The 20,466-nt window shown below is 34.3% G+C and overlaps 1 protein-coding gene, 1 long non-coding RNA gene and 1 pseudogene across 3 annotated transcripts; 1 reads left to right on the top strand and 2 right to left on the bottom strand.

Annotated features, from left to right (window-relative positions):
• LOC104790635 (AT-rich interactive domain-containing protein 4-like) lies at positions 1,053-7,035 on the top strand. 2 transcript variants are annotated; one of them, XM_010516416.2, is made up of 17 exons: positions 1,053-1,526; positions 2,374-2,541; positions 2,791-2,982; positions 3,253-3,306; positions 3,548-3,636; positions 3,770-4,046; positions 4,155-4,211; positions 4,303-4,334; positions 4,442-4,577; positions 4,667-4,840; positions 5,231-5,470; positions 5,653-5,955; positions 6,063-6,200; positions 6,283-6,381; positions 6,470-6,570; positions 6,648-6,738; positions 6,814-7,035. In XM_010516416.2, the coding sequence occupies exons 2-17, from the start codon at positions 2,386-2,388 to the stop codon at positions 6,919-6,921; spliced, it is 2,247 nt and encodes a 748-aa protein (XP_010514718.1). In that variant the 5' UTR covers positions 1,053-1,526; positions 2,374-2,385; the 3' UTR covers positions 6,922-7,035. The 2 variants fall into 2 exon arrangements, with proteins under 2 accessions (XP_010514718.1, XP_010514719.1); XM_010516417.2 differs by lacking the exons at positions 2,374-2,541; positions 2,791-2,982 and adding an exon at positions 1,919-2,110 and having other exon boundaries at positions 1,053-1,694.
• Positions 7,300-9,650, bottom strand: LOC104790634 (annotated as a pseudogene).
• On the bottom strand, positions 11,629-13,649 carry LOC104790633. Its single transcript, XR_768719.2, has 3 exons — positions 13,491-13,649; positions 13,250-13,315; positions 11,629-11,977 (listed from the first exon to the last, which is right to left on the bottom strand). It is a non-coding gene; the product is annotated as an uncharacterized LOC104790633 (long non-coding RNA).

Below are 20,466 nucleotides of genomic sequence, written 5' to 3'. Positions count from 1 at the left end.
GAGATTCGAGTCCCTCCTTTACAGTCTTTTTCGACATTATGCAAACAGAAGAGATTTGACTGGGATAATTACGGCAATCACGTCTCTTATTATTACCCTTCTTCTTCTTCTCATCAAACGCCTCATAGTTTTTGTTTCTCTCTTCATCAATCCTTCTAGTCCGCTTACCAAATTTTATCGACTTGATGGGCAATTCTTCCTCCACGTTCTCTTCTTCTTGTTTTTTTCTTCTACTCAAAGCCTCAAGCATGAAGTCTACGCTCACGGAGGCTCGTCTAGACTTCATAGACTTAACCTCATCAAGTGCAGCCATAACTTCAATCTCTTTTTTAGATACCACAGTTCTCCTCTGTAAGGACTCCAATGCGTTTTCAGTTACCTCACGCTTCTTCTCCTTCTCCTCGACTCCATTATACAGGCAACACATGTATAGACATGTAATGCAGTTTGTATAGTTTATCAAATACAGAAAATAATTGAATAGATTGATTGCTACGATTTAGTTGGAAAGAAGAAAAAAGACGACTGATTGCAACAGTATTATTTAACTTTTCCAATATAGTATATAATTTGTGTGCTTGTGTTTTTCATATATGGATTGAAAACAGCAAGAGTAAAACAGTAAATAGCTTTGATTTTTTAACCCTGATAATGTGTCTATATTCACCTGATACTATAGCTTTTGATCAAAGAGATCTTAAAAAATCTCTTAAAGACAGTAACATAACATCATCACATGACGATCGTTCTCTCGGTTTTGCTCTTTTTGTGTGAAGAAGTGTTGAAAGACGAATCGTTTTAGTTAAAAAGATGTAACAAAAAAAAAAAAAAACATAACAAAACATCTCTCTTTGTCTGAGGAATTAATCTGAGTTGTTGTTTGTTGTTAACTCTTAATTTTAATTACAAAAAATCACCTACGCATGTTTGATTTTTATTTTTTCTGCTTTGATTTTTCTTTTTGTGTGTTCTGAATGGGGTAACAAACACAAACACTGTAGACTATTATTATTATTATAGTTCTTAAAAATTTCCAAAAAATCAACAATTATTGTTCTTGAGATTTTTTTTTCTAATTTTAATATTTTTGTGTTGTGTGTGTGTGTGAGATCTTTACTACTACTATCTCATCATCAAAGTTGCTTCCTTTTTCACGGTCTTCTAATCAACAACAAGTTTTGGGAATGGGCCTCTTCTCCTTCTTAGTTTCCCCCCTTATTCCAATAAAATCCGTCTTCTTCTTTTCTGGGTTTCGTCGATTTCACCTCTAAGAGTTCGAAATTAGGGGTTTTTTTTTCTTTCTTTTCTTTCAGTTAGGGCTGATTCGAGGTCGCGAGAGTAATCTGTTTTTGCTTTTAACTCAGATTTACTCGTGCCTTTGGCACGACACACTAGTGGGTTCTTGACGAACTTATTCTTTAGGGTTTTTTTTTCTTTTCTTTTGTCGAATTGTTCTCTTCTTTGTAGCTGTTGTCTCTTTTGGGTCATTTTGGCTGCCAGTTTCGTAGAGAGTTAGAGAAAGTTTGGTTATGCTTTGAATGATGTTTCATGGTCAAGGTTTTTCGAGAAACCGTTGTAATGTTGTGGCAGTTGTTTCTAGAGAGAATGATAACCAGATAGATGGAGCTCCTCCTCCTCCTCCTCTTCAACCCAAATACCCTTTTCCAGATCTCTCTTCTTCAGGGCGACTCAAGGTATTATGACTTTTTTCATAAATGATTTGCTAGATTGTTGGTTGAAATTGGGAATTTTTAGTAAGATTGGACAATGTTGAACTAAGTTGGTTCTAGTTATGTATGTAGGGAATTTGTTAGCTGGTGAGACTCTTCAGTCGCTTCAGATATTACTGGACTTTAGTGAAATTTTTATGGAGATGTTTAAGCATTTGGTGTATGCTTTTTTTTTTGTCATGTTGTAGATTCAGGTACTGAATAATCCTACGACAGAGGAGTTCCAGGTTGCTGTTAACTCTTCTGCTACGGATTTTGTCTACTTGCAAGGGGAGCAGAGTGGAGATAGTGATGAAGTTGGTCCCTTTGTGTTGGGATTTACTGATTTTTCTACTCCTGATGCCTTGGTTGCTCTGTTTGGTTCCACATTACCGACAACGGTGGGTGCATTCGTTGTTTTATGTTACTCTTTTTAGTTAAGGATTTCCTTTTACCATCTGAAGTTGGTTTGGTGTCACTAAGATATTTTCTTTATAGATTGTTGTTAGTCTCTTGATGATTCGCTTAAAAGGCTCTATAGAGTTTCCTCTACGTTTATGTTAAAACATTTTTCATAACAAGAACCCTAATGGTCCCTAGTGAGATATTAATATGCTTTGGTTTCATATTGTTTTCTCAGGTTTACCTTNTTAGAGAAAGTTTGGTTATGCTTTGAATGATGTTTCATGGTCAAGGTTTTTCGAGAAACCGTTGTAATGTTGTGGCAGTTGTTTCTGGAGTGAATGATAACCAGATAGATGGAGCTCCTCCTCCTCCTCCTCTTCAACCCAAATACCCTTTTCCAGATCTCTCTTCTTCAGGGCGACTCAAGGTATTATGACTTTGAATTCTTCTTCTTTAATTCTCTTTTTAGTTCTTTCATAAATGATTTGCTAGATTGTTGGTTGAAATTGGGAATCTTTAGTAAAATTGGACAATGTTGAACTAAGTTGGTTCTAGTTATGTATGTAGGGAATTTGTTAGCTGGTGAGAATCTTCAATGGCTTCAGATATTACTAGACTTAGAATTTTATGGAGATGTTTAAGCATTTGTGTGTATGCTTTTTTTGTCATGTTGTAGATTCAGGTACTGAGTAATCCTACGACAGAGGAGTTCCAGGTTTCTGTTAACTCTTCTGCTACGGATTTTGTCTACTTGCAAGGGGAGCAGAGTGGAGATAGTGATGAAGTTGGTCCCTTTGTGTTGGGATTTGCTGATTTTTCTACTCCTGATGCCTTGGTTGCTCTGTTTGGTTCCACATTACCGACAACGGTGGGTGCATTCGTTGTTTTACGTTACTCTTTTTAGTTTAGGATTCCCTTTTACCATCTGAAGTTGGTTTGGTGTCACTAAGATATTTTCTTTATAGATTGTTGTTAGTCTCTTGATGATTCGCTTAAAATGATCTATAGAGTTTCCTCTACATTAGTGTTAAAACATTTTTCATAACAAGAACCCAAATATTCTTCACTGGTTAAGTTTCTGTTTATAATTGTCCCTAGTGAGATATTAATATGCTTTGGTTTCATATTGATTTCTCAGGTTTACCTTGAGCTCCCAAATGGTGAAGAATTAGCTCAAGCACTCTACTCTAAGGTACACCATTCTTGATAACCACCTTGCACTTTTCTGTTCCTTTACTGTTTAGTTCGTTTTCTTCTTGTTACCTCTTTGTTGCTCTATTTCACCTATATATGGTTTAGGTTAAGAGTAGTTGAAAGAAATAGTTAATATATAAAAGCCCTTCGAATAAATTGCTTAAATTGATAGTACATTAATGTTAGTCCTTCTAAATCAGTTTTGTTCTTTTCTTTCTATTGGTGCTTTGGTTTGGCAGGGTGTTCAATATGTTATATATTGGAAAAATGCTTTCACGAAATATGCAGCCTGCCATTTTCGCCATGCTCTGTTTTCAGTCATACAGAGGTAATATTTGTTAACCCGAGCATCTGAAATTGCGAAAAGCCTTAATTTTAGTCTGATTTACATCTACATTATATACTCTTTTTCACCTAGTCTACAAATTTAGTTGACTATGCTATGTTCTTTGGCAATGCAGTTCGTGCAGTGATACATGGGATGTGTTCCATGTTGCAGAGGCATCTTTCCGACTCTATTGTACGAGTGACAATACCGTCCTTCCTTCGAACAGCAACCGTAAAATGAATTATGAGATGGGACCCTGCTTGCTTGGAGACCCTCCAAAGATTGACGTGGTTTCGCCAGAAGCTGATGAACTAGAAGACGAAAATTCATTAGAGAGCCTCCCGTCAATAAAGATATATGACGAAGATGTTACCGTGAGATTCCTTTTGTGTGGACCACCATGCACACTGGTGGGTGTTGCTGACCTTCTTGCACATTTTATGATGCTTGGCTTGTTTGCGCAAATGTTAGTATTTCTCTATGCTATTTTCACTTCTAAAGCTGGTTCTCTATTTCAGGATACATCTGTACTGGGATCTTTGGTGGAAGGACTTAATGCTCTCTTGAGAGTAGAAGTGAGTAGCTTGTTAGTTTTCAGTTTAGCTTTTTCTTTATTAGTGTGCATTTTAGTCCTATCAAAATAACTTTATCATTTCGTTGTTCCAGATGCGAGGAAGTAGGCTCCATAACCGTTCTAGGTATGTAGTTTATATGGCCTAATGATATGTTGTGCATCCCTCGAATAATCTTTGATTTTGTGCCTATGGAGTTAGTTTTAAGACTTACTGTTACTTTCATAATGCAGTGCTCCAGCACCTCCTCTTCAAGCAGGAACATTTACTCGTGGTGTAGTGACCATGCGGTGTGATATCTCGACCTGTTCTTCAGCACACATATCAATGCTGGTGTCTGGAAATGCGCAGACTTGTTTCAGTGACCAGGCAAGGGATTTTAACCTTTCTAAATATGAGCTTTACTCTGCATACATGTGCAATGGGGGTTTATCATTAGTCTCCTTTGTAAATAACAGCTTTTGGAAAATCACATAAAACATGAGGTGATTGAGAAGATCCAACTAGTCCATTCAGTGGTCAACTCAGAAGAAACAGAGCGGGTTTTCTCTGAGCCTCGGAGATCTGCTTCAATAGCTTGTGGGGCATGTGTGTGTGAAGTTTCGATGCAAGTCCCGACATGGGCTCTGCAGGTTAATTATCTCTTTCTCTTGTCCAATCGTTTATCTCAAACACCTTGTTGCCAAGTTTCTCAACAATTTAGTCAGTTAAGAGTAGTCCTGATAATGTTAAGATGAAAAAGTTTGTTATAAAAATGCAACGAACATTAATGAAGGCGTTTCAAGTTCCTGAACGCTTGACTCAACGTTTAGGAATAGGATGCACCATGACCATTTTCCGTGCTTTATTGCTCCCACTCTCTACATATGATGCTTTGACATGACATTTAAGGTGGTAACATCCAGATAGCCATGTGTGATCCACATTCTTTGCGGCTTTCTGGATATTTTTCGCGTTTCATGATCTTTCTTTCTCTTGCGTAATATGTAGCTAAGAATTTTTTTAATTCTGCTTTTATGTAGGTCTTTAGGCAGCTGGCACCTGATGTGTCATACCGCAGTTTGGTTATCCTTGGAGTAGCAAGCATTCAGGGGTTGTCTGTTGCTTCCTTTGAAAAAGATGATGCAGAACGTTTACTTTTCTTCTCTGGACAAGAGATCAATGATACTTCAAATCATGATGCTCTTCTGTCTAAATTTCCTCACTGGTTAACGCCACCCTTACCAACCAGAAAAAGATCCGAACCATGCAGAGAAAGTAAGGTACTGTTTCGAATGCCACAGGTTAAAACTTCCTTTATATAGAATATTAATTTGGAAGTACTCTTTGTTTACAAGCTAGACTCTTTGATTTCAACTCTAAATTGGTGGCCATACTTGTGCCAAATTATCATCGTCTCCATGTATTTACACTGATATGACGCTGTGGAAATATCTACATTCAGGAAATTGAAAACGGAGGACCTACATCGAGGAAAATCAATGTGGCTGCTCTGAGACCGCTACCTCACACCCGTCGACATAAGATGATACCTTTCTCTGGTTACTCTGAAATTGGAAGATTTGATGGTGACAACACCAAAGGAAGCTTACCTATGCCTCCAAAGCATGGTGCATCAGGTGGTACTCCGGTAACTCAACGTAAAGCTTTTTCTGGTTCATACCAGAGAAAGCAAATTATCTCACTAAACCCTCTGCCTCTCAAGAAACACGACTGTGGAAGAGCGCATATTCAGATTTGCTCAGAGGTTTACCTTACTTTCCTTGTGATGAATAGTTTGAACTTAAAACCCACTTTTAAGATGGTTTTTTTTTTCTTCGGGGATTATCATACTGATGCTGTCTCTATATGTAGGAGGAGTTTCTGAGGGATGTGATGCAGTTTTTGCTAATTCGAGGACATAGCCGGCTTGTTCCTCCAGGGGGGCTAGCAGAGTTTCCAGACGCTGTTCTCAACTCAAAACGGCTTGATCTGTTCAACTTGTATAGAGAGGTAGTTAAGCAATGATTTGAATTTGATCAACCCAGGGCAGCCAGCATTACATTTGGTGGCCTAAAAATGAGAGTTATTGCAGGTTGTATCAAGGGGAGGTTTCCATGTAGGGAATGGGATCAACTGGAAGGGACAAGTTTTCTCAAAGATGCGGAACCACACACTCACGAACAGAATGACTGTAAATGATTGATTGATTTCTAATCTAGCTCATTACTTGATTTATTCTTGAAATTCAGTTCTGTCTAACTCTGGGGTTATTATGGCAGGGAGTGGGCAATACACTTAAGAGACACTATGAGACGTATCTACTGGAGTATGAATATGCTCATGATGATGTAGATGGAGAGTGTTGCCTAATATGTCGCAGGTACATTATAAGAACCTTCTTTCTCTCTCGCTTGAGAAGGATACATGCATGTTGATATTTTTTTTTGGTTGAAACAGTAGCACGGCTGGTGACTGGGTCAACTGTGGATCGTGTGGAGAGTGGGCTCATTTCGGATGTGACAGAAGACCCGGCCTCGGGGCCTTCAAGGTAAAAGCAAACACAAACTCGTAATATCATCAACTGCCTCTGTGTAGTGACTGATTTAAACATATGATATGACAGGATTATGCGAAAACGGATGGGTTGGAATATGTCTGCCCAAATTGTAGCGTCTCTAATTATAGGAAGAAGACTCAGAAGACCTCTAATGGTGGCTTGCTTGTCCCTTAATTAGCTTTCTTACGTTTCTTCTTTTGTTTTTACTTTTGCTTTGAAAACCAATGATTGATTGATTCCTCCTCTGATCTTTCACGAGTTTTTCGCAATGCTAGTATTTTTTTCTTTCCATAATCGTAATGATAATTGATGAAACTCTAAAAGTTTTAAATGATAGATTACCCCCACAAAAGGAATATGGAGAAATGAAAAGAAACAATCGTGGACAGAACTTAAAAGTTGAAATGAATCTGTTTTCAACTGTAAGAAACAAATTTAACAAGTTCGAACAATTCAAGCTGATTTACACATGAAGTCTCGCTAAACCTCTTTTAAGCTTATGACAGCGTTTCTACCCTAGACAAATAGAACCGCAAAGAGAAGATTTTAAAAAGGTAAACAAGCTTTGATAAAATAAGTATAATCCTAAAACGTTCATAGGCAGCAAATGTTTGGTTCTTGAGGGAAACAATTTATGTACATGTACACTTGAATAGTTTCGAACTTATGAAACCAATGAGAAACGTTTATATACAAAGAGTAGTTTGTGATGTGAATGGAGGCTACGGGCGTAAACCTGCGTAGAGATCCCTGAGGGCAGTGTACAATGGTTCGGCTGCCTTGGGTTGATCCACCATCCCAAGTAGAATGTCTGATGTGGATAGGTATGGATCGCCATAGAACTTTACATTCATGTCCCTTCTTGTTACCACCACATTTCCTTCTAGAGATACTCCCACAAACGCCCCTGTTCATACCACACAACTTTCCTCAGGTTCTATATTTTCAGGACCTACCTAGACTATATTCAATTTCCTCAGTAATATTGAGCCCCTAAGGAGCTACGAGTCTACTAGCCAAATTATAGATATGAGAAAAGTGAAAACTGAGGCATGAAGTTGAGATGGTGAAAACCTTTGCTGCGGCTGTAAGTATAGCAGACGCCAGAGCCTCTGTCACCAGCTCGAAGGTCAGCCTCCAACACTCTCCCAATAGGTCCTGCTGCTGCACTGCATCCCGCACCTAGAGAGAAGTGCATTCTGCTGCAGAACGTCTTCACCGCTTTCACATCATGCAGCACTATTATGAAGTCCATCAACTCACCGCCAATCTGAAAGAAAAAGAGTACAAAAAACCTTATCACCAGTGGTTTCTTTAACAAGTGTAACTCACAGGCACGTGCTNTAAAAGTTGAAATGAATCTGTTTTCAACTGTAAGAAACAAATTTAACAAATTCGAACAATTCAAGCTGATTTACACATGAAGTCTCGCTAAACCTCTTTTAAGCTTATGACAGCGTTTCTACCCTAGACAAATAGAACCGCAAAGAGAAGATTTTAAAAAGGTAAACAAGCTTTGATAAAATAAGTATAATCCTAAAACGTTCATAGNTCTCAGGGTCTAGTGTTGCTACCTGTGTATTTCGTTAACTGGTTAAACAAACATTTACAATCACCAATGGTTCATTTCTCTACTGGNCAATTTATGTACATGTACACTTGAATAGTTTCGAACTTATGAAACCAATGAGAAACGTTTATATACAAAGAGTAGTTTGTGNCAGTAACCTCTGAGGGTAATAGATGCCTTGTATATCTCATCTTCCATGGAAAGACCAAGGGGAAGATTCAACCATCCTCTTGAGCAAGTCCAATCCACAACATCATGCTTTGCAACTTGCACAGCATTACTAATGGAGTTAATGAGGACACCTTGCAAAGGATCAAGCCTCTCGTAGCAGGAATCACAGACCCTCTGAGGATTCCTTTCCCGAAAGCGACTAGGCATTAAACACCTCCCTTTGGAACAGTTCCTACAAAATATCCCTCCGCAGAACCGACAGTGATGTCTACCGCAGGTGATTGCAGTAAAAGGAGAAGAACAGTGCATACAAGTAGTAGTCGAACTATCAGGGAGCCACTCAGGAGGTTCGGCTTCAAGCAACTCCTTGTAAACACTATAATTGATCCCACTGGGTTCAAGAAGAGGGGGAGCACTCGGTATGTAAACAGAGGAATGAAGGTAAGTATCTCCGTTCTTGCCAGAGCCAAGGAAGGAAACATTCGAAGAAGGGATATTCTCATCAGAGGAGTCCTTGTTCCGCCCGGTAACAATAGCAATCAAACCAGTTAACACGTTTTTCAAGTTCACTTCAGGTGGTGTCACATTTCTCTGAATCGGAGTGGTAGAGAGCTCGTCAGCTGAATCATATCCATCATCAACATAATCTCCAGAGTCGACGATCGGGTAGTCAGACACTTTCTTGGTAGGGATTGATTCAACAACAGGCCATTTAGGTCCATCTTCATTATCATCATCATCATCATCATAATCATCGTACTTGAATTTGATGGTCTCTTGTTCATTGACAGTAGCCATCCCCTTAAAATTGAAAAATTGAAACAAATATATCTTTCAAAAACCCAGATCAAAAGTTTCCTACAAACTCCATAACTATTGAAACCCTGGCTAATTAAAGCAAACCCTAATAAAGCTTTTGATTTGAATTCTAAGGTTATTCAAAATCACGAGAATCATCGAACGGAATTGTAAAATCAAAAGAATCGTATGAGAAACAAACCTGTGTTTTCGATCGCGAAGTAACAAATTTGGTGCAGAGAATTAGCAATTTCGATTTATGGGATTTGATTTGAAGAAGAAGAAGAAAAGATAAAAAAAAAAAGGTAGCAAGCAAGAACACGGCGCCTCGGTTTTGAGGAGAATATATTATTATTTTTCATTTAACAATAAATATACGAAACCATATATTTCGGATTGGTAATCAAGTCATCATTATCGAATACTTCTTGTTTAATTGGGCTTGATGGGCCATAGGCCTGTTTGTTATTTTAGGTAAACAAATGTTGTTGTTTGAAAAGAAAAAAAAATGTTGTCTGAAAAATAAAAAAGTACAAAAATGTTTGGTTTTATTTCGTAACTTTCTTGAATAAATTTTATTTGGTAAACTACTAATCCCACGAATGTCCCATATAATAATTTGTAAACTTTGTAGATATTTCTTAAAAGTTTTATGAAATGTACTTGACTAAACGATTTTTAAAAACCATGAGTAACACCACCACCTCTAACAAGGATCGTCGGAGTCTCGATGGAGTATATGAATCCTCACTTCCCACACCCGATAGCCCGATACCGTGGCAACAATGATGAGAATTCGAATTTTTGGAGCCGAGTCAATCATGCAAGTGTTTTTTTCCAGGTATTTTCTAGTTATTTCGCTAATGTAAAGATTGACCACATTTAAAACTTATTTAATTTTTTTTTTGGATCGAAACGATTATTATACATCTTAAAAAAATGGATCACCAAATTTTTTTTATAAAATAATAAATTAAGTCCTTTAATATTTGGTTCAACAATATGCATAGCATGATTCGATAAATTTATATCAAATAGATATATAGATGGGAATTTTAAAATACCAAATCTAAACTTATCTATAGTTGACGGGAACATTGTTTAATAGTGTTATGCTTCTTAGATGATGTTTGAGATAATGAAAAACAAAAGAGTCAAGCAAGCAATGGATAGCTTGCAAAATACGAAATCATGTTTCAAGTTTCTTCACGCTTGAAGTTTAAATTATTTCTGTTCGGGTTAAACAATTAACTTTATGTGTAAGATCTAAGACGGAATCAGGCTATCAATCGTGAATGAATTGGCAGGTCGGCAATAGATAACGTCAACGGAGAAAATCTTTAGGAAAATCAAATTTGAAATTAGGAAATTAGGTAACCATGACATCTTAACATGTTTTTTATTATTATAAGAAATGGAAGAGGATAAAAAAAAAAAGGGAAAGATATTTATTTTAAGTTTTTTTCTTCTAAAATTTTTGTATTTAAGTAAACTCATACATCATCTGCAGAAATCATCCTCTAATAATTTTTTTTTTTCAGTTAAAATCATTTTTTGTGCCTTTCTAAATGCTTAAATTTCCTTCTTGATTGGTTGTAAATTTGTAATGTAGTTAAGATTGGGCAAATATTTTGTTTGTAACCAAAAGCAAAATCACCAGACGATTATATGTACTTTTCCTTCAATTTTTTAAAAGATTTCACATATATGAAACAGTTTCAATTTTTTTATGTTGAATATTATTCTTAAACATAATTCTAATTAAAAGCAATATTTCTAGCTACATCCTGCTATAATCACCACATTGGAAATAGAACTTTTTGTAGTTAATTATATTGTTAAATTAAAGTAAAGTAAAGTACGTATGACACAATGTTTTAAGAGACAATACAGAGAACCCATAGGCCATAGGCCATATGCATATGAAAGAAAAAATCAAGCAACATGCATGATGCATGGAATGGGTTTGACTAATGAATTACAAATATAAAATTTTCACTAGTTTTTGAACGAAACACTTTGGCATCATCATAGTTTAAATATTACGTAAAAGTGGTATTGTACGTTGTTTATGTGTGTTTTACTTAACATAACGACTTAGCTAGCGTTATTGTTTATCATGATTTTTGGTTTTCCAGACCGGTTATAAGATTATTTAATTATGATCCTAGAAAAGTTCGAATGTTTAATGGGCAAGTCCTACTACAACTTAAGTTTCCTCGGCCCTAATAAGTAGTGTGGTTTTCCTTTGATATACAGTATAAAATAACTTGTGGTTTACTGGTCTGATGACCAAAAGACATTAGACTACTAACAAAAAAATTTGGTGCAACATTTTAATTGTTGTTACGTAATCCTTGGTTTCTTGTTAAGGCTTATAGACAATGATTAGCAAATAAAAATGTATTTGTAAGCTAGGAGAAGTAAATCTGCTAGAAAGAGTTTAACACAAGTGGATCACTCGATATGTTGACAAATGTATGAAAAGTTATAATGAACAACGAATGTGCTGGAAGATTCCATTCCCTCCCTCTGTCGTAATAAATTTGATGAGATTTTGAGATTCCGATTTTACAGAGAAAAAGTGCGATAGAACCTATCCACAAAGTCAAAGCGTGTTTGGACGCAAGTCTCCCAAGTTATTGAAACCTTCTCTTGATCTTCTATTGCTCTATTCCTTAAAACTCACCCCTAAATGTATTGGTAAAAGAGACATGAATGGCATACCAGGGTATGTCCAGTGGACAATACTAATCAAATGACTTGTTAACAAAAAATTAATATATTGATGAGAGATAAGAGCATATTTATTGGGAGGTTCATATAAGGGAGTTCTTAAATTTTTTTTGAATTAATTGTGTACTGTTTGAAATATAAGAACCATGATTTCTTAGATAAAATTTTCTTTTTTATTGGTAGGTTCTTATTTTGGGTCTCTTATTTTTTAAATTATTGTTTTTAAAAATTTTAAAATTTTAAATAGAATAGAAGTGGTATAAATGTGTAAACATTTAAGATTTTATAAAATTAGAAAATATTGCATTTAACTAATTTTAGAATATACAAAACATAATAAAAACATTAATACATATTACAATAGAAGTGCAATTCATAAATGGAGAAAATAATTAATTTTAATACTGATTTGCTTCAAATTTTGCTTAAATATTCTCAACCAAATCATCTTGCAAGCTTTAATGATGGTGTGATTGTTGGACCAAGCTTAACAAATTGTTAGATATAAGTATTTGGCAATCATTTACAAGATTGATATAATGTATATAATGTTAAAATCTTGAGATTTTGCATCAAAAGACAAGAAGTAAACTCAAAGAAGTTTTTATTAACACCATAGGCTTTTTTATGTGTACACATATACCAAAGAGAAGACCTTCTGGCTTACACACCGGTTCAATGAGCCGGTGAGGGAAAGCGGTGTGGGTTTCGTGAGATTGGAGGATAAAAAAATAGAATTTGCATTCAATCAAACTAGACAATGTAGCATAAACAAAATCAACAATATCGAACTGCATTAACATTGTAGCATAACCAACACTTTTTCTGAATCTACCCTATGTTTGAATGCAATTACCTGCCTCAGTAGGCAAGAGCCATAACACAAAAAACACAACCACATCACAACACAATAACTAAAAATTCAAAACGACGAGCGACCTATCAAGATTCTTGATTCAAGAATAGAAGATTTAAAACAGTTGCTCAGCGTCAAAACAGAGAGACACAACAACTTCTTTCATTTTTCACAACACCAAAAGCCACAATCATAAATTCAAAGTTATATATGCAAATTATATACCTCAAGATCAGCACTTCTCCTCTAAGATATTTCTTAACTTTAGTAACATCGTTTTTCATGCATACAAATTTGAATCAAAGTCTCCAACTTTGCTAAAACCCAGAACTAATGAACTGTTAGAAATTGAAACACAACAAAGGTAGTACCTGCTCAACAGGAGGCAAAACAAGATTGTTATCTTCTGAACTGAGCTCCATTTTGATCCTTATCACCTAAACAAATCAAACAACTCAATTACAATTAAGAAAACCCATTAAATCCTGACTAATTCTGGTCAGCCCCTGCCTCATTTATGGTTCACGATAGAACGGAAACAGCGGAAGATAGAGATAACTCTTAAAACATTTTTTAGGAATGAAACAAAGTTCAAATCGAAGAAGCCTTCACCTGAGATTATAGAGAACACGGCGCGGAGAAAGAATAACAAACGGCGGTGAAGCTATTTAGGTTTTTAGCCGATTCGATTCCAAACCCCTTCCTCTGATTCCAGATCCTTCGATTCCAAATTCCTTCCTTTGTTGTTTCGGGAATTCGATCGCTAGAGAAAGAGAGAGAGAGGAAAAGAAACAAAATCTAGCTTCCCAAATTTTTTTTTCCTTTTGTATTATTCTATCGGCCAACCAAAAACAAACACGTATCGTCTCTTACAACAAAATTCGGTATACTATATAACAGCCTCCCCTAGATTTTTTCTTTTCTTCTGAATTATTTTTTTCCTTCAAAATACTATGAACCCCTCTATGAACCCCCGATAAACATGGTCTAAGAAAAGAAGAGAAGAATTATTCTTTAAATTGCTCTAACAAAAAATGTTTCTCTCAAAAATTTGACAGCTGTCATTTTTTTATGGTTTTAATTAATAAACAATAATAAATATATAAATATGATTAAATATTTTTTTTTAAAACCAACCCTGTAGCGTTGCTGTCGTTGGTGATGGTCTCATAAAATGTATAATTTGATTAGTAAGCTTTTATGATCATGACGATTAAAACTAAATGTATACCGTTTGATTGTACCATTCTGATAACAGATAAATATAAGCGGGAACACTATATATCAAGTTTTTTTTGTTATTTTTGCAATGAAAAACATTTTACTGTTTTTATTTCGCTAATTAATATAAGTTTAGCAAAATTTTACTGTTAATACATAATGTAACTAACTAAATATTCATCCGCGGTGCCATTTTTTCTATAAAAATAATATTTTTTTATAGATTGACTATATAATTAATGTTTAATTTTTATTTTATAAAATGTATAGCCTTACAAATATAGATATATTAGGCCATCTGTATTGGGTCAACACCTTGGGTGTGATTAACCTTTTTAAAATCGAAAATATAGGGAAAAGTGGCCGAAGAACATGTTGTTGGGTCTTCATGTAGAACTGATTTTGGGCCAGTTCCAGCCTGATGTGGCAATCCGTGAATGGATATGATTTTTTGCAAAGGAGAAAACATTTCATTTCTCCATTTGTTCGAAATCGTTGCTAGGGTTTTCCTTCTTTCTCTCCAAAGCGGCGATAGCTTCCTGGTCACCATCTTCTCCGATTAAGCTGTGTTTTCTGGCCATTAAAACACCAAAATCGAGATCTCCTCCATGTAGAAATCGATCTGTACATAGTTTTTCTACCAATCCGTTAAATATCTCTTCTTTTGTCGATTCATATGTCCGGCGATTTGAAGGCGAAGTCGAAATCCTTTACTTGAGCCTTTGTTTCCTCGTCTCCTCTGTCTCGCAAATCTCATCTCCGGCGATATAGACAAGGTAGTCCCGTCGTGTCCTCTGTCAGTTATTGTTTCATTGATGTTTCATCGATTTAGGGTCTTGAAATTTGTGAATTAGGTTTGGGTTTAGTATCATGTTATAGGGTTTCGTCTCATCTGTCAATTAAAGGTTTTGATTAATCAATATAGGATTTTAGTGAGCTTCTAGGATGTATGACTGAATTTTGAGTGTCATATGTTGTATTTGAAATCAACCTTACACTGATGAACATTAATCGATTTTTGCTTTGTTTCTGAGGCTTGTAGGTGAGGTTAAATAGGGCAAATTAAATCGGATAACCATCAACAAACCTGCATTTACTCGAAAGTAAAAGGTAAGTCACACTCACTATATGTAATGCAAGGTTGGACCAGCTTGGTTTCCTGATTTGAGTGGTGTTGTGGTTTGTGTAGTAGTGTATAAGTGGTTATTCACAGATTTTATGTGACTGTAGTTGCTTGTAAAGTGTTGTTTGGTTGCAGATGTTTGGTTGGTTTATGTCTTGTATAATATGTTTGAGTGGTTTTGGTTTTTGTAAAATCCTATATTGGATAATGATCCCTGTTTCCACACTCACTATATAGCTACTGCAATAATCTTAATAGTAATTGAACCAGTTTCAGGGTGAAAGAAGACATGGGACTTGACTATATCTACGACTATGGAATAAACATCCCATTAGCCTATAGTTTTGAAGAGGAGGCTGATAGCGGTTACTATCCTCCGCAACCAGAGACTGAGATTGGATTCACCAGTCTGTGGAGCTGAACCAATTCCTGATTATGAAACACAACTGATCCAGCTCAAGGACCAGCAAAACCATTCAGATCAGAGGTTGGTGAACTTGGAGAGGCTTGTTACTGAGTTAGGTGAGAAGAAACCATTGTTTCAAATGTCCCCAGAATTGGTAGTTGTTGTTTGCTTTAGTATGAGTGTTTTGGTAGTGGCACTTATCATGTTTACTAAGTAAATTAGATTAGGCTTATGAGAAGGAAACTAGTAGTGGTCAAGTGGATCAGCTAATGTATGATTGTAGGCACAGTTTGGTATTTGGATTGTAGTTTTAAAGACAGAGTCACATGAATTTGTTTTGTTTGTTTTGGAAGACAAAAACTGACAGAGTCACATGCTTTTGTTTGTAACAAAGACCAAAGTTCACATGTGTTTGTCCGTAAATTAACTTGTCGTTTTGAAAAAAGTTCACTTGATGTATCACAGACCTTTGTTTGCACAAGAGTTTTTTACCCTCTATATATATCAGAAGAGCATAAGAGTTTATTTCATCAAAATCAAACATACACTTCTCTCATAAACCAAACCAAGAAAACATTTCCTTTTCTCACCAAAAACATAAAATTCTCTTCTCTCTCTATCTACAAATTGCAAGTTTATTCTCTTGTATTGTTTTCTTTTGTTCATCTTATTAATAAATAGCTTTTATGGCATCTTCTTCCAACAATTTTCACTACCATTATGATCCGAATAGTGATAGTTTTAACCAATTTTTCTAAGAGCAATTTAATAATCAATTTGAAGCTGCTGAAGACGAAATTCCAGCCGAAAGGAATAAACATACATATATCGATAGAAAACGGGAAGAAGGGCACGAACGTTTGTGGAACGATTATTTTAGTGATAATCCTACTTACGCGGAGAGGCAATTTCGCAGACGGTTCCGAATGAACAAGTCATTGTTCTTGCGTATTGTGAATCGTCTTAGTGAAGAAGTTCCATATTTTCAACCAAAAAAGGATGCAACCTTCCGGAATGGTTTATCACCGCTACACCAATGTACTGCAGCAATTCGACTATTAGCATATGGGACTGGGTCAGACTCGGTTGACGAATATATACGTCTTGGTGAATCGACTGCTCGTAAATGTTTGGAACATTTCGTCGTCGGAATAGTTGACTTGTTTGGCACTGAATACCTACGCCGACCCACACCAGAGGATCTTCAAAGGCTACTCTTTTATGGAGAACAGCGCGGTTTTCCAGGGATGGTTGGAAGCATCGACTGTATGCATTGGAAGTGGAAAATTGCCCAACCGCTTGGAAAGGAATGTATTCACGAGGCACCAGTAAACCAACAATTGTTTTGGAGGCGGTAGCTTCACAAGATCTTTGGATATGACACGCATTTTTTGGAGCTCCAGGTACTTGTAACGATTTAAATGTTCTTGATCAATCACTAGTATTTAATGATATTATTTACGGTCGAGCTCCCGAAATTACGTACTATGTCAACGGAAGGGAGTATAATTTGGCTTACAATCTGACAGATGGTATTTACCCCGAATGGGCGACATTTGTTAATTCCATCCCACAACCACAACACCCGAAACATCGTTTGTTTGCAGAACGTCGAGAAGGTGCACGAAAAGATGTTGAGCGTGCATTTGGAGTCCTGCAATCTAGATTCGCCATGATTAAAAATCCATCTCTTTTATGGGCGAAGGGTAAAATTGCATATATTATGAGAGCATGTCTCATACTCCATAATATGATTGTCGAAGATGAACGAGATTCATACACACTCTATGACGAACAAGAATTCCAACAAGAAGATGGAACCAGATCTACTCCGGATCTTACGTTTTCAGTAAATATGGCTTCAAATCTTGAGGGTTTAGGTGATGGTCATACAAGAATTCGTGATAGACAAGCCATCACAAATTAAAAGAGGATTTGATTGAGAATATATGGAATAAATCTGGACATTAAACTATGTATTAATTAAATAAAATGTTTGTGTGCTTTAATTAAGTAATATGTTTGTTTGTTTTTATTTATTTATATCTTTAATGTTTTTTTTGTTTCATAAAAATTTGGTATTGTATTTTGAATTTTAGTATAGTTTTTTAAGTTTGCAATTTAAATGTTATTTTTTAAAGTTTTTAAAATTTTAATATGTTTTAGATTATTATATTTTTAAATCTTATGTTCTTAAACATGTTCTCCCAATAACCAACTTCTTAAACAAAAGATCTAAACTAATGATCTTACATTATTTTAATAATATTTTTACTCTAAGAACACCCTAAACAGTTCTCCCAATGCAGATGCCCTTAGTTAGTATGGAAATTAGAAAGTATTTTGTTTGAAGTTTAGTGTTTTATATTATAGTATAACATACAATTAAATAAATAGTGATTTATAGAAGGAATATATTGTTTTTTTTTTTATTTACAGAGAGTTGTATTTTTATTATTTAAAATTTTTTAAATATATATACATGATAATTTTGTATTTAGTTTTGTATGTATAATATATAAAGAATCAGTTAACATTCGTATATATAGATTTGTTGTGAAATGCAAATAAAATTTGTTAACAGTTATTTGTTTGACATAAATTCCACATTTTTTAAAATAAAATTTGGTTTTTGCAAATGGACCCAAGATGTGTGTATGTAATTTATCAGAAATGGGAAAATAGCTATTTGACAAAAATACTAATTCTGTATACTAATTACTTATATATATATATATATATACATATATCTTAAGTAATTGACTTTTGTTTTAAAGTAAACTAATATTGGATTTTTTTTTGTTTTTTCTAGACCAACACAATTGTTCTTGTTTTATCTGACAAAACAAAACTATCATCTTCTCCGTCTTTGTTTTATCCCGTCCATTGCGACATCTCCGCCCATCTTGATTTTTAGTCAATCGATTTCATCATCTTTATTTGTCATAATTCGTATACGAAAGAGTGTTTAAGTTTTCTAATGAAAATAGGAGACATCATTATTAATTTTCGATTTTTGGCATATCTAGAACACGAAAGAGTGTTTAAGTTTTCTAGTAAGCTTTGTGTAATTGTGTGCTGATGTATAATCAGAGTTTAGGTATAGAGTATTTATATACTGATCATTTAGGTTGACTAAACAACCATGTGCACGCAAAAAATATTCGATTAAGCAACTTATTGGGGAAAATGAGGTGTAATCTGTTATATTTTTACAATATTCTTGGGATATGATATATCTTAGCATTTAAATTTTATTTGTTTTGAACATATATATTCGGGAAAAATAATTGGATATCAATGCGTTGAGATCGAAAATCTTGGCCACGGATCCTCCTCCAAGATTGAAAATCAATTCGTTTATTGATTAGACCGATTGTTTAAGAAATGTTTGTATGAAGAAAATATTGTTTTGTAAAATTGGAAACTTAATATTAAGGGAATCTCTTTTTTAATAAAACAGAAGTACACAACATAGTTTTTTGTAACTTTATATTTTTAATAAATGGTTACAAATAGGTTATAGATAGGTTATTGATTAATTCATATATTAATCGGTTACACCTAAATATTGGGTGCAATCTTAATTGGGGATATATTCCAAACTGATAATTGATATATTAATGGTAACAAATAAAATCATGGATATTTCAAACTGTATTTTCGGAAGATTTTAGTTCTATATCAAGTTGTTTTCAAAGATCTTTAAACACAATATTACAATTTTATTTTCCATAGATTTTATTGATAAATCACAACGTTTAAATAAATTTCTTTTATTTATATTATAATCTTAAGACTTACATACTCTAGCACATGTTAAATTTTTATATACTTTAGCACGGGTTAATAATTTATATACTCTAGCACGGGTTAAAATTATATAAAATTAACAATATAAGACTTACATAATAGATTTACATTTCCATGAATGATATTTACAATAAAATTTGTTTGCATGAGTTGCATCATTTTTAGACAATTACAAATAATATTATAAACAATTACATATACAACATTTTAGAAATAGTGAAATGTATTTCAACCCATGTTTTAGCACGAGTCCAAATCTAGTTAAATTAATTATAAACTTAATACTTAATGTTAAAAGGAGTTATTCCCATTGTTTTGGAAAATTTCTTAGGATAGAAAATCTTGTTTCCAAAAATTTGAATTCAGAATAAATAATTAGATGAAAAACAAATCAATATTTAATATCAATGATATGTTTGTAAATAGATTTGAACTTCAAAATTTATTTCATAAATGTCTGCAAAAATGTATATATAGATGATAGTGGTTTAGTATTGTCTTGGGTGAATTAATCGAACTAATTCAAAAAAAACCAAAATTATAGATTATCTGAATAGCTCGTAAATTCATGAACTGAAAGAACTAGAGTCAAAGTCAAAATACTTTGGGTATTCAAAGTAACCGAAATACAATTTTTATACCTAAAAATAATAGCTACTTTTAGATCTGATAATCAAAATACACGAAATATAATAAACTATCCAAAACAAATACTTAAAAAAAAATTTTTGAACCAAATTTCTTTTTTGTACTTTTATGCTTTCCAAATCATATAACCTAGAAAATCAGACATGAACGGAACCAAATATCTAAACGTCCAAAATTGTACAAGAAAAATGTCATTTGATTTAATGTCTTTGGTTCAATATTTGTTTAGTTCAAAAAATATTTTTTTAGATCCAAATATCTAAAAACTGAAATTTTGGAAGATCTAGTGAATCAAAGAACAGAAATTCCCACAATATTATTTTAGTTTTCTTTAAATGAGAAAAAACTAAATCATCTTAGATAAAAAAAAAAAAAAA

This window comes from Camelina sativa, chromosome 6 (genome assembly GCF_000633955.1).
Source record: "Camelina sativa cultivar DH55 chromosome 6, Cs, whole genome shotgun sequence".
Taxonomy (NCBI): Eukaryota; Viridiplantae; Streptophyta; class Magnoliopsida; order Brassicales; family Brassicaceae; genus Camelina; species Camelina sativa.
This window is presented reverse-complemented; position numbering and strand designations above follow the sequence as displayed.